Source organism: Apodemus sylvaticus, chromosome 10 (assembly GCF_947179515.1).
Source record: "Apodemus sylvaticus chromosome 10, mApoSyl1.1, whole genome shotgun sequence".
Lineage (NCBI taxonomy): Eukaryota > Metazoa > Chordata > Mammalia > Rodentia > Muridae > Apodemus > Apodemus sylvaticus.
The window spans coordinates 22,940,542-22,955,639 of NC_067481.1; the positions used below are offsets into that span (position 1 = coordinate 22,940,542).

At 43.4% G+C, this 15,098-nt stretch overlaps 1 protein-coding gene across 1 annotated transcript; it reads left to right on the plus strand.

The window, feature by feature from the left end:
- Positions 1–3,219: 3,219 nt before the first annotated feature.
- On the plus strand, positions 3,220–8,886 carry LOC127695011 (keratin, type I cuticular Ha3-II). The gene is made up of 7 exons (XM_052196864.1): positions 3,220–3,567; positions 5,179–5,261; positions 6,144–6,300; positions 7,107–7,268; positions 7,359–7,484; positions 7,751–7,971; positions 8,769–8,886. The coding sequence occupies exons 1-7, from the start codon at positions 3,220–3,222 to the stop codon at positions 8,884–8,886; spliced, it is 1,215 nt and encodes a 404-aa protein (XP_052052824.1).
- Positions 8,887–15,098: the final 6,212 nt, after the last annotated feature.

Here is a 15,098-nt window from a genome sequence, read left to right on the forward strand (position 1 = left end):
ACAGCAGATTTCAATCCACTCTCTGTATGTTCCCTTACTCTCCCCATCCCAGGCAGAGTGACATCATTGTTAGGGCTGATGAGATTGTTCTGCCAGTGAAGGGTGAAGTGATTGCCAGGCAAGTCTGATGACTTGAGTCTGATCTCTGGAATCCATGCAGAGGTAGAAGGGGAGAAATGGGTACTAAAAGGTGCTGTCTGACCTTTGCACATTTGTGTGCCCACACGCACACAGGCATAATAACAATGAATACATACAATTTAAAAAAAATCATTAAGTTGCACTGTTTGGAATTGCTTCACATTCTTTTATCCTAGTGTGAAAAGCAGCATGAATTGACTTGGTATTTCTTGACTTGGACCCCTTTTTAATATGAGAAATCTTCTTGCTTGTGCAGATACCATTCATGACCTCTAATTGCCCCTTGTCTACAGTAACACGTAATAAACCTCTGAGGAGCCGCCCAATATATTATCTTACATTTTCCAAAGAACACAACTTACATATGATATGTCCTGATTTCAAACAGTACATATTCAAACAGTACAATTTCAAACAGTAGATTCTGGCTACCATAAAGATTACTTTGGGAAAGAGAAGGGAGGCTTCCTCTTAACTTTAAAGACAGGGAGGGTGGCTCCAGCCAAAGACTTGTCCTGACTTCACTCTATGGTTAAATGCAACTGCTGAGTTTGTGTGTGATCTCTGACATAGAAATAGCCTTGGCTTCTGTAATGAATAGTGTCCTTCAACCTCAAATGTTGTTAGCTCACATCTCGAGACCAAAAGCTTCAGCCACAGCGTCTGACACAATGATACAGGTAACTATAAAACCTTTCTGGTTGTTAGGATTTCATCTGTCCATCATGTTTATTGAAGTGTAATTGTTGGGAGACAATATCATCATTTATATAAAGTTGAGAATACACAGTATATATAGTAAATAGAGTAAATGAAAAGCACTTATTTGTAAGAATCCCTAAGAAACAAATATTTTTCTTTTCTTAACAGATCAGCATCCTTTCAGCCAAATATATAATATAACATATTAAATAATATATCACATATGTAATATATAATTATTTATATGTATTTCCATTCAGGATATGTCTTTTTAAATTCTACCATGCACTTTTGAATGTACAGTAATCTTTTCCATGGATCATTATGCTCTGAACAAGGTGGAAACTATAGTCATAGTTAATCTTCATGGATGTATTTTCTAGTTTACAACAAATGATTCCTTTCTTACTCTTTAAAAAAGAAGCATTGCCTGGGATTTTTCTCTTTTGAGTCTCATGATGTAGAAAAAAAGAGAAGGATGGGAGAAATTAAAAAAAATAATGATTTCATGTATTTTCTGGGTTGTGTGAGTTCATTCAGTTGGACTTAGAGTAGCTTGGTACTGATTTTAAATCAACACATTTGGTTCATATGTCGTAGTAGAACCATTTTATGAGAAGAGTCAGGAAGGTAGTCAGAGACTGTGAGGACTTAGCATAAGCCCGAAAAGACCACCTGTTTGCTTAAAGTTTGTTTTCTGTCCAAAAGGATGCTTGGAGCTAGTGCTTCCTTGGAAGTGACTTCCAGAATCACTCAAGAAAATGCACCTTACTGTTTTACAGTCACAATTTATTTCTGACCCATTAAACAAAGGGCTCAGTGTGGATGTTTACCTTAATCAACAGGTTTAGTATCAAATAACATCTGGCTGGCCCCACAAATAGAACAGCTTTAAAATATGTAGAATTTCCTTTTCCAAAAATAATGTAAAAGTGTATGATCCCGGCACACATTTGAAGAATGACCTGAGTAGTAATCATATTATAGGAGGTAGCACAGTTTTCAAAGAGGAGGAGGAGGAGGAGGAGGAGGAGGAGGAAGAGGAGGAGGAAGAGGAGGAGGAGGAGGAAGAGGAGGAAGAACGCTTTAAGAAATACCTTTTATTTGGGATGCTGATCAGATAGACTTGAAATCTCTGCAGTTCAAAGCTCCCTTTGCACCTGCACATGCAAATGTGTTGGCCTTGAGACCCTTGGGAGAATTAAGCTAAGGGTTTTCTACACTAGATTGACTAGAAGTTTCCTTCTTTTCAACTTCTAGTGGAAATAATGTGGTCTTGCTAAGTACGTTTCCATTGGATTCTTAAAAAAAGAGGAATAGAAGGAATTTTTTCTTGGCTCATTCTGGTTGGTGGGGGGAGGGGAGGGGGCATGGGGAGAAACACTGCCAAGCAGTTGCTGGGTTCAACTGAATTCATTCTATTCCACATTATGCCATCTTATTGTAAAGGTATTGAAAGAGATGAAGTGTCATGGATAGTAAGAATATGGCCACCAGAATTAGGGGAGTCTGCTTTTGATCTTGGTTCCATCATGGCCGACCTGTAGGATCTTGGGAAAACTCTGAGGCTACTTTACAAACTCTTAGAGGGTTTTGTGCTTCCTGAAGGAATTGATGGATATGAGGTATCTAGATAACTCAGTGTCTGGTGCAAAGTGGGCACGCAGGCAAGCAGAGGCCAATTACAGCCAGACTATGTGCAGGCAAATACTGGATTACACTGTGTGCAAGACCCTAGTAAGCTTTCTAAGGATTCCTATGTGGACACAATGGCAGAAATGGAGCCCCCAAAACTCCCTGTAGGCAGAGGTTAACATTGTCTCTATCCACTTGGATGGTGTGGCAGCACCAAGCTGGACTGTGTTTTCTGATGTTAGCTTTTGGGATTCACTACCAAGCATTTTGGTTTCCAAGGAGATGCTCATATACTCTCCCCATAGACTCCTCACTGGGGATGAACTGAACAAGGCACAGAGCTTCTCAAGGCTTAGGAAAAGGCAATCAGAAGTGCCCCCAGATCTGGGGCCGGGAAAGCCACTGCAACTTAATGCCCAACAAACAAATGCTACTGTTAGCAAAGTTGGTTACTTTGAAGCCAAACCATGAAGCTCTTTCTCAACTAACCAGCATGATTGGTGAGGAGTCCTGACATAGCAGGAAGCCAAAGTAAAACATTTTATGAGCTAAAGGACTCACACGAGGTGGCAAAATAACAAATGGGAAATTGGTAATGTGAGCAAAAGGAGGATAATGTTTTACGTGCTCACCACACCCACCACTGACAGGATATAAAGCTGCAAAGAGGACCAGGCCTTATTCCAGAGACAGGACATCAGGTGTAGAAACTGACTCTCTACCTCTGATCCCTCCAGCACCATGCCATACAACTGCTGCCTGCCCGCCCTGAGCTGCCGCACCAGCTGCTCCTCCCGGCCCTGCGTGCCCCCCAGCTGCCATGGCTGCACCCTGCCCGGAGCCTGCAACATCCCAGCCAATGTGGGCAACTGCAATTGGTTCTGTGAGGGCTCCTTCAATGGCAATGAGAAGGAGACCATGCAGTTCCTGAATGACCGCCTGGCCTCCTATATGGAGAAGGTGAGGCAGCTGGAGAGAGAGAATGCAGAGCTGGAATGCAGGATCCAGGAGAGGAACCAGCAGCAGGACCCCCTGGTGTGCCCTGCCTACCAGGCCTACTTCAGGACCATTGAGGAGCTGCAGCAGAAGGTGAGAGGGATGGGCATCCTAGTGGCAGCTGAAGGAGTTATTTCTTCAAGTTGGACAGACTGAGGCCAGAGCTGAGCTGAGGCTGTTTACAGCTAACTTTGGGACTGATGTAGGATTCACAGGCCTGAAGTGAGACAGTTTTGAAAATCCTTTTGGGAATCACCATCATGAACGTATGCGGATTCAGCATTAGTGCCAAATTAACCAGAGGCTCCTAACCTGCTTCTTACCCCAAACCAGAATAGGTCATTTTTAAAAGTTTCTTATGATATCTTTCTTGCTCTTAGACAAATTATAACATTAAAAAATTACTGTGCACCTGAATTAGTTCTTTGAGCTAAAGAATTTCTATTCAAGTCTTCAAATAATTTAAGTATTTCAAACTTGTAGCAAGTATAGTAAAAGACAGTTTTGGCAAACCAGGAGCCCCCACTAAAACACACACACACACACACACACACACACACACACACACACACACAGCATACAGGACAGACCATATAGAGAAGAGAGCCCATATGAAGAAGGGAATTGGAAGGATCCTCAAGAAAAAAAAATCAATATTGAAGTGGGTTTTGAATGACAAGCAGGGATTGGGTGCATATATATGTGTGTGTCTGTGTAGTGTGTATGTGTGAGCAGGTGCCTATTGATGTGTGTGTGTGTAGGTCAGAAGATAGCTAAGTGTCATTCACCATTTTTTTCTGACCCCTTGGCTTGGACTTGTCAAGTAGGCAGGCCATCAAGCCACAGAGCTCTGTCTGTCTCAGTGAGCTCTGCTACACCACGATTTAAAAAAAAACTTTAGTTCTAGGAATTGAACGTGGGTCCTCATTTTGCAAAACAAGCACTTTACCAACAAATAGGAATCTATATCTGACTGTGCAAGCCATTGGTTCCTGGAGGGAACTGTCTGTAAACTGTCCTATAGTCCAGACAAAGTGGATGTCAGAAAGGAGTAGTATGACTTGAGTATCCTTATTTATTCAACTCACCATTGGTGAGCATTAGGCAAAGGCCTAGGGTCGGGGTCAGGGCTAAAATGCTGAGAGAGAGAATCTCAGGACAGCAGGCGATCCCAGACTAATGGGGTGGGGAGGTGGGGGAATGCGCAAGTGTGATGCTATGGGAAAAGTGTACATGGAAGAAGTGGCCATCTGTGGCCATCTAGGACGCTGGGAAAGGAAAGGATGTGGGCTCTACAAGGAGCAGACATTTTACCCAAAGCATATTCCCAGTGTCAGGAAAATGGATGGGGCAGCAGGGTTCCAACAGAGGTGGTGTGAGAGGTTCCTGTATGCCTGTGATGCTTGTATGTGCCTAATTTTAGCATCCCAGGAATACTCTCCATTCTGAGCATGCAGGGATCACTGGTCACATGACCTGAGTCTTGATCACCCAGGAGACTCAGCTCCTACAGGAAGAGTAGAAACAGTGGAATTCATGACTGCATTCACTGGCCGCGGGAGAAAGAACACTGGCATTCAAACCACATGCTTCCTTTCTGGCATCTACATTCTACCCCAGCACGTCAAAGCCGGCTTTATGGCCAGGGTACGGGAAGAAATAATGTATCTCATGGTATCTCATGTCACAATCGATCCTCTGCAGATCCTCTGCGGCAAGTCTGAGAACGGCAGGCTGGTGGTGCAGATTGACAACGCCAAGCTGGCTGCTGATGACTTCAGGACCAAGTAAGACACCTGCAGTGACATGAAGCCCAGTGAGAGGTTGAATTGCAAAGTGATGGCTCTTTGTTCTGAGAAGGTGCCAGTAAGCTTCCAAGTGCTATTGTGACTTGGGTTACATTAAAAGCCAAGGTCTCTTCACTGAGAGCTCAGGCCCTACGTTCTAAGTTCAGCTTGAAGAAGCATAAGAGACCATTCATTCTTTACCCTTTTGAACTCAACACTTTAAAAGTAAGTTTCCTATTGGCCTTACCAATATAGATTATAGATGAACCATTATCAATGCATCCCAAAGGAGTATTAAGCCATAAAAAACAAGAGGCAAAAGCTCTCCGACTCCCCCCTGCCCCCCCAGTAAATTAATCTGTATTTTTGGGCATTATTTGTTTGTAATAATATTTTTTATATTTTATAGAGTTTATAATAGGATTTCACTCATATCACTTCTTCGTCTTCAGGCCAACAAAATGAAGTTTTGGTTCTGTCTTCATTTTACAAACAAGGCTCAGGGAGAGTAAAGAATCCATCTCTAATCTTTTAGTGACAAGGCTAGATCTGAAAGACTCCGAATTTCACGATTCTCAGGGTACTTGGAAAAGAAGAGAGATAGGTTGTAGAAGAACTAGAAAATGTAGCCGTTCAAGAGAATGCTTCCTTGATAGCAACTTGTGAACAGATTCCTAGGACAAGCCTATCATATGGTGAATGGAACCACACACAGTACCTTCTCTGTGGCTCTTGGGAGGAGATAGGCCACCAAACTTACCACAGTGATGTTGTTCTTTTACAACACTTAAAATAAACTAGCCTCAAAGTAGGATGATTTTGACTGTGTTATCCAAACAGAAGCATTTCCTCTTTGATGCCTTCTGATGTGACTGTGTGCAGGTATGAGTCAGAGCTGTCTCTGAGGCAGCTGGTGGAGTCAGACATCAACGGCCTGCGCAGGATCCTGGACGAGCTGACCCTGTGCAAGTCTGACCTGGAGGCGCAGGTGGAGTCCCTGAAGCAGGAGCTGCTGTGTCTCAAGCAGAACCACGAGGAGGTAAGAAAGTCCCAGTCACCAACATCTCAATACTGACGGTCCCGTGACTCCTGAGCAGGGGAAGCCTTAGTGGGCGAGATTAAGGAGACATTTTTGTTTCTCAAAGGAAAGTTGAGAGACGATTGAGGGATGAGGCCCAAGCTGATCTCTCTTCCAGGAAGAAGTGTGACCCTAGGCTTCACATGAATTTTGTTATTTTCTGAGTCGTTGTGAAATCAATGGCGAAGTGTGGAAAAGAGAAGGTTGTCCTTTGTAAGTCTAGGCAAATGGATTCCAAGCCGGTAGATAGATGGTTGGGTGTGTACATAAATGGATGGAAAAAAAAAACCATGGGAAACTAGTTCTAACAGGATGTGATGTCAGGGGACACAGAATGAGTGGACACCATTAACCTGCCTTTCTTCATATTCAAACAGCAACAGTTATAAATCATTTGTCACATTGGGCTTAGCACACCACAAATGCAAAATCAGAAGGAAATGATAGAATTTTAGAGTCCCAAGAAATATTAGCAATAACTTATCCAAGAATCTTCATACATAGATGGGGGAAGAACGTCAGACAGTTACCAGAGGTGATTTACAAAAAGTGGACTCAGGTTTTCTAATGTCAATGCAACGATTCTCTATTCCACTAAAATATTCCCTTTCCTTGCTATTGCGTTCATGATAAACTTGCCTCTTACAGACATTCACCCTTTTAAACGCTCTTGCATTCATCTTTTAAAAAGTATGCTCTGTGTGTGCTTCTTAAAGTCCAAAGGTCTCCTTAGTTCTGTGGTCCATTCTTCGCCTTTCCCCCACCAGGAAGTCAACACCCTGCGCTGCCAGCTTGGAGACCGCCTCAACGTGGAGGTGGACGCTGCTCCCACTGTGGACCTGAACCGTGTGCTCAATGAGACCAGGTGTCAGTACGAGGCCCTGGTGGAAACCAACCGCCGCGAAGTGGAGGAGTGGTTCACCACACAGGTGAGCATCTGAGCCCATGGTCTCTCAGCAACTCAGTCCCCAGAACTGTAAGGCAGGGTCTGATCCTGTCCCTCCCCTTGCCCACTGCAGACAGAGGAGCTGAACAAGCAGGTGGTGTCCAGCTCAGAGCAGCTGCAGTCCTGCCAGGCCGAGATCATTGAGCTGAGGCGCACAGTCAATGCCCTGGAGATCGAGCTGCAGGCCCAGCACAACCTGGTGTGTAGTGTGCAGACCTGCTGCTGAGCAGTGTGGAGTTGGGAGGCAGAGTCACTGGGGTGTCCTCGGGTCTCTCTTTCTCTCTGTCTCTCTGTCTCTCTGTCTCTCTGTCTCTCTCTCTCTCTCTCTCTCTCTCTCTCTCTCTCTCTCTCTCTCTCTCTCTCTCTCTCTCTCTCAGCTCTTGAAGCCTGTGACTTCTTTGGAAGGCCATGCAGGAACCTTCAGAGGGAACAGATCTGTGACAGCCTTTGTCTTCTCCCCCACAGAGAAACTCTCTGGAAAACACCCTGACAGAGAGTGAGGCTCGCTACAGCTCCCAGCTGTCCCAGGTGCAGTGCCTGATCACCAATGTGGAGTCCCAGCTTGGTGAGATCCGGGCTGACCTGGAGCGCCAGAACCAGGAGTACCAGGTGCTGCTGGACATCAGGGCCCGGCTGGAGTGTGAGATCAACACGTACCGGGGCCTGCTGGAGAACGAGGACTGCAAGTGAGTTGCTGGCTGGTGTATCTAGCACCTGAGGCACACAGAGTGTCTTAAGAGTAATAAGGGGACTTTTCAAATCAAGTTCAGACACCAGTATATCTCTGGAGACCAGTAGTACTAGCTGGGTTAAAGATATTTTCTATCCCAAAAGATAGTGGCAAGGTGACTGTACTCCCTGATGGTGATTCTTTGGCTACAGGGCACAAAACTTTGTATCTTCATGGATGGATTCTGACATGGAAAGGAAGTAGAGAACTCAGGCAACCATTGTTTTGATTAAACTAAAACTTTAAGTCCACTGTTTTATTTTGTTTTCTTGACCCTTGGTAAAAATCACTTGAGAGGAATTTAATCCAATATAGCTCTCCTCTAGTGCATTTAAGCATCGCCAAGGAAGAGCACTCAATAAGTAGTAGTCAGGCAGAGTGCCAGCTCAGGTAGGCTATTTAGAAGCACAATTCTCTTCCAAAGTTTACATCCATATGGTGGATATCACCAATCCCATTTTCTAGGTTGGAGGCAGAGGCTTCGGGGTTGAAGTGACTCGTCTGTGTCCCCAGGGTTATACAGAAGGCTACTACTCCATTGCTAGTACCATATATTCTCTTCTACCACTGGTTCTGAACTCTGTAGAGGGATTGAACCAAATAAGACATGCCATGTTAAGACAGGGTGAAGCTATCAAATCCCCCAAAAAAGGGGGGTGGTAGTGGAGTGGAGAATGGACTTCTTGCTTTTAGGCAATTCTGCCTTCTGAGAACTTACTTTCTCATGCTCACTCTAATGATCTTGTATTCTAGGCTGCCCTGCAACCCCTGTGCCACCACCAATGCCTGTGACAAGCCCATTGGACCCTGTGTCACAAACCCTTGTGTCACACGCTCCAGATGTGGACCCTGCAATACCTTTGGCTGCTAAATACCCCATGTCCAGCAGGAGGATTGCATGAAGACAGAAAGAAAGTCAATGGATCAGCTCAGCCTCTTTGAACCCACATCCAGCACCATAGGGATTATGGTCTGGAAGAACAAAGGCCTAGTGCTGTGGTCTGGCTCTGAGTCCAGGCCCCCTGGGCCATCTTTATCCAGGGCTAGTCTGTGACCACTGGCTTGTATTCTGGTGGTCTGAGAGATCTGGGCTGTGAAGGAGCCACACAAGGAGTTTTGTGGTTCTCACTGCTTCTTCTACCCTTTCTTGCAGTTTTCCAAAAACCTAATAAATTTTCCTCTTGCAAAACAGACAGAGTCTCACTTGTATCCATCTCTTTCAGAGTGTTTGTTCTTGGTGGGACTCTCATGAAGACGCTTGAATGCAGAAGGGGATTTGATAGCTTAACCCTGTTGTAGCATTCTTTAGACACAGTGTGTGCCAGCATCCATGCAGGCTGGCACTAAAGAGCAGAACATTTGGGCAAAAGGCCTCATGTGAATGGAATAGACACCTCCATTAAGGGGTGACACTTTCAGAACTTTTGTTATTTTCTTTTCTCATTCACTGCATGATGAGAAACAGACACTTGCATCTTCTGAACTCCTAACAAGGGCTAGGACCTCCTACACATTCTCGAAGGAGCGAGGATGAGATAGAACACAGAGTTTGTTCTCTCTGTGTTAGTTGTTTATGTGCACAACTAAGAGAGAAGGAACCAGTTTTCAAACAAGCATTTTTGGGTCTCTTCCATTCTTCCCAGGAGGGCATCTAAACTCTCTTGGGAAACACTAGATAACTCATAGTCATGTCTTAGTAACAGCCCATAGATTTTTTAAAATGATCTTCTTCTTACTTGGATTTTTTAACCACTGAAAATATGAATATGGGGATACCACCTCTAAGGTTATTGCGAGGTTAACCTCCGAGGTTACATCATCAAGTCTGTGAATGACAAAAGCTCTGTCCCTTGTAGTACTTGCTGATGTCTTATCAAGGTTGATGGCTCCTGTCCATATGCATACTGTGGTCTGTGTCAATGTCATTGCCTCAGTTCCCTGATTATCCAACCTTCCAGTGACATCTTCTGCCCTGCTGCGATGATGCCACCTCAGTGTGTTTCTGCAATTGGGCTCTTGTTTATTCCACGTCTTTGAATGCGGCTGCTGCTCTATGGTTGGCATTGGTAGAGCTCAGGCATGAACTGTGGGTAATATTGTCTGAGTGGTACTCCATGCTGGAGGATGGAATGTGCTAGTTCCAATTTGTGGATTCCAATTTCTTTCCGCAGGTCAAGTTCACTCTCAGCATTCCCAAGCCTCATGTAACTCACACCTCATGTAACTCACACTTGTCGTATTTATCCCCAGTTCTCCTATGCACTAGAGCTTTACACTGCCTTTATCAGGAACAGGGGCTTGATCATCTGTCTATTTGTATGTATGTATGTATGTATGTATGTATGTATCTGTATGTATGTATCTATCTATGCATGTATCTATGTATCTGTATGTATATATGTATATATGTGTCTGTATGTATCTATATTTATCTGTCTACCTATCTATCTATCTATCTATCTATCTATCTATCTATCTATCTTACTCATATCTGTGTCTATATCTATGTTTTTGTTTGTCTGTTTCTTTGATCTTCCCTTTGTCTCCTATGTTGTGACGCTATACTGTATCATGTCATGGGATGGGTTTGCTTTTCTTATTTTTCCGGGGACTCACATGATTCTTGAGTTGCTTTATATACTTCAAAAAGTGTGGAAAACCTCCAGTCATTATTGAATATTACTTCTGACTTATTATTTCTATATTCTTTTTCTGAATTTCCATTTTAAATGAGTTTTACTTGTCTAAAATTAAAATACAATATATATATAATCCATATACCATAAGGTTTATGTAAAGTATGAAATTAAATATCTTAAATATTTTATATTTATGGTAGTAATTACAAGTTTAGAGAATTTCATTATTCATGAAAAATTTTGTACTCATCATCATTTCTCGTTCCTTCCCTTCCTGAGTTTTGTGTTGGTTCAGTAGTTGATTAATTCACTCTAATAATCTGTTCCAAAATCTCCAGTGTGGGGCATGTGTTCCTCGCCACTTCCTGATGCTCTGGATTCTTGAATGATAGACACACACACACACACACACACACACACACACACACACACAGAGAGAGAGAGAGAGAGAGAGAGAGAGAGAGAGAGCCTTTTATTTTAATATGCCTTAAACAGCTCAATGGCTGGGTACTTCCAATCCTCCACATTCCTAGCACGCTCTCCCCTCCAATATCCCTGAATTATTACTTACTAAAACCTATATTCCATCCATCCCGCTGCAGCCTTCCTGGGCCATGATCCCCAATTCTTACATGTTGGCGGCCTCTCTCTCTCTGTCCTCAAGCCTGAGTCCTCTGCTTCTCCAGCATTGTGACACTCAATCCTACTTCCCATGATTCCCTTGCCCAGGAAATCTAAAGTCCCACCTTTGTCTCTCTGCCCAGCCATTGGCCACCGGCAACTTTATTTAGCGATTGGAACCAGCTGGGGGCAGGGACCCTCAGCATCTCACAAGTAGGGACCTTCAGTATCTCACACATAGGATTCATATGCAATTTGGGGCCCTATAATGCAAGCATAAACTGAATCCACAGCACTGTGTCTATAGATTTGTCCACTCTAGACAACTCCGATTCTAAACTGACACTTGTGTCCTTCACTTTGACCAATGGGCCTTAGATATTAGAATTCCACAGGAATTTCACACCAGGAAAAGAGAGATCCTAAAGCCAGAGGGGAATCTTTTCTCTCTGGGAAGAGGTTTGCACTCATCAGAGCATCTTGCAGTAGAGTGGAACTAAAACAAAGATGAATCAGTGATGGGTAGGACTACACTTTGACCCAGACTACCTAGATGTGCATAATTCTGGACCTTTACTTAAATCTGGACTTCAGAACTATTCAGGATTCCTATTCCTGTACAAACATCATGACCAAGAAGCAAGTTGGGGAGGAAAGGGTTTATTCAGCTTACACTTCCACACTGCTGTTCATCACCAAAGGAAGTCAGGACTGGAACTCAAGCAGGTCAGGAGTCAGGAGCTAATGCAGAGGCCATGGAGGGATGTTCCTTACTGGTTTGCTTCCCCTGGCTTGCTCAGCTTGCTTTCTTATAGAACCCAAGACTACCAGCTCAGAGATGGTACCACCCACAATGGGCCCTCCCCCCTTGAACATTAATTGAGAAAATGCCTTACAGCTGGATCTCATAGAGGCATTTCCTCAACAGAAGCTCCTTTCTCTGTGATAACTCCAGCTTGTTTGAGACAGTCTTATCCTGCAGCATAGGCTACTTGGCATTCATTACATAGCTTAGGATGGCCTCGAACTCATGACAGTCCCTTTGCCTCAAACTTCCAAGTACTGGGGTTTCACATGCGACTCACCATTCCTTGCTTGGACATATATTTTTTAGCTAATTTGGGATCAGGACTAAAATTGCTAGGTTAGTTCATAATTGTACACTTACAAAAACTGAGTAGCTGTTAGACCTGTCTTTGTGGTAGTTGACATTCTCACTGACTGAATGAGAGGGCTCCAGTCTCTGCATGTTCTCCCAAACACCTGTGTTTTTCCATATTGCAAAAACAACAACAGAGACACAGGTCATCCCAGTGCATGTGAGCTAGCATTCTCTGTGGTTTTGATTTGCATTTCTGAGATGATTCATGGGCTCATCCTCCTTTTCATGTGTGTGCAGGCTGTTTGTAGATCTTTGGAGATGTGTTTATTTAGATTCATTGCCTTGGTCTTAAAGCCTGGCTCATTTCTCTTTTAAGTTGTAGGTGTGCTTTGAATGGTGCAGACACAGGATTCATATCCAGCAGATGATTTCTAAGTGTTTTTCCCTTCAAAAACATTTCCCTTTACTTTCTTGGTGAAAATAAAGTCTGTTTGCTACAGAAGAGTTTTGAATCTTGAAATCCAATCTAATTTTACTTAAAACAATTTAAAATTATTTCCACACACACACACACACACACACACACACTCATGTATGAATGCAAGTGCCTGTAGAAGCTAGAGGTGAGTGCCAGATCCTCTAGAGTTGGAATTGCAGGCGATTGTAAGCCTCCTGATGTGGGAGCTGGGAACTTATTTGGGGTCCTCTGGGAGAGCAGGAAGTGATCTCAATCATTGCCTCATCTCTGTAGTCCCCTAGTTTTGCTTTTTTTTTTTTTTCTAGACAGGGTTTCTCTGTGTAGCCCTGGCTGTTCTGGAACTCATTCTGTAGACCAGGCTGGCCTTGAACTCAGAAATCCACCTGCCTCTGCCTCCCAAATAGTGGAATTAAAGGTGTGCACCACCACCGCCCAGCTCCTAGTTTTGCTTTTATCACTTGTGATTTTTATGTCATATGTAATAAATGATTTGTTTGTTTATTTATTTTTGAGACAGGGTCTTACTGTGTAGTTCTGGCTGTCCTGGAACTTACTATGAAGACCAGACTGGCCTTGAGCTCGCAGAGATTCACCTGCCTCTGCCTCCTGAGTGCTGGGATTAAAGACGTGTACCACCATGCCTGACAAGAAACTTTTTCTTAATCCAAGATCTAAAAGACTTCCTCTTACCTTTCCCTCAAATTTTCTAGTTTGAGTTCTTATCGTTAGCCTCCGAGACAGAATCTTTCTGTATATCCTGGTCAGGACTCAAACTCAGCATCTTCCTTCTCCCTCATGAGTACTGGGATGGTGGGAATGCACAGCAGGCTCTCTGCTCCTTGAAAAGCCGTGTGTTTCTGTGTGATGTGATCAAAGTCCAAGCTTCATTTGTCTGCATGTGGATATCCAGTTATTGAAGCATTGTTAATCAAAAATGGCATTCTTTCCTTTATTAATTGCTTTGGTACCCATATTGCAGAGTTGTGTAGGAAGTTTTAAAGCCAGCACATGTGAATCCTCCAGTGCTCTGTTCTTTTTTAAAGATTACTTTGGTGACTTGACTCCATTCCCACATGAAGTTTTGAGCCAGCTTGTCAACATCTATACCTAAGCTAGCTGACTGAGAGACTTTGTTAGGCCTTGGGTTGAAATTTAAAGTCATTTGCAGGAATATTGTCATCCGTATTTATCCCTGTATATCTTGCTGAGACAAAATAATTTACAAAGGTAACCTGAGGAAGGAAGAGATTTTGCAGATCTAGCCAGAGATTTGCTTCTATCCTAATTGTAAATCCCACCAAGGTGGACAAGATTAACTACAATACTATCTTAGTTGTAGAATCCATGAGGGTATCTTAGCCACCATCTTGATGTATGAGAGGAAGAGGGAATAGACCAGTCCCTGGCCATCCTGTGTAGGAAACTGGTGGTGGGTCATGGAAGGGTCAGGTTGTGAGGAATGCAATTTGCTGATGTGTCTTGGCTGCTAAGATGAATTGGGACTGCCACTCAGCTGCCAGGCCCATGATGCTTACGGAAAGCAGAGCTGTGAAGAATGGGTACAGTCCCTTGTTCAGACACTAGAATCTCCTGATGCTCTTACAACATTTCTACGAGCATTTCGAGTCCACCCATCTTAGTATTTTTTTGTAAAAATGTTGATTTTCTTTATCAATTTTGAACATCCTAACAAATGTCTTCCAGAAGGAGGATCCCTGAGTTCTTTATGACATCATTCTGGACTTCTTTCAGCAGATTTTGGACTTTCATAGCCTTTCTCTCATTTCCTCTTCAATGTTTCTGTTTGTAAACCTGTTGGTGCTGTAGGCTGACAACTTCCTGATGGGTGATTTCTAGTTTAGTTATTCTCCTTTCATTTTTGTTTAATCTGATGTTTAATATGGCCACTAAGTTTTTCAATTGATGTTAGCCCTTAAAACATTAAGGATGAGCTATCAGGGCCGGAGTGAGTGGGCCCTGGAGTGAGAAGAAAGAAAAGGATGTTTTAGTATTCATTTTAAGTTAGATTTAGCTTTATTAATTTTTTGTTTTAAAAATAAATACGTTTGGGTGTGTGTGTGTGTGTGTACTCATGTGGGTTCACAGGCCACTGTGCACATGTGGAGATGAGAGGATGACTTAAAGGAGTCACTTCTCTCCTTCCAACACGTGGGTCCCTGGGTCGGGACTTAGACTGGCAGGCCTGGCAGTCAAGCTTCATCCACTGAGCCATTTCGCCAGCC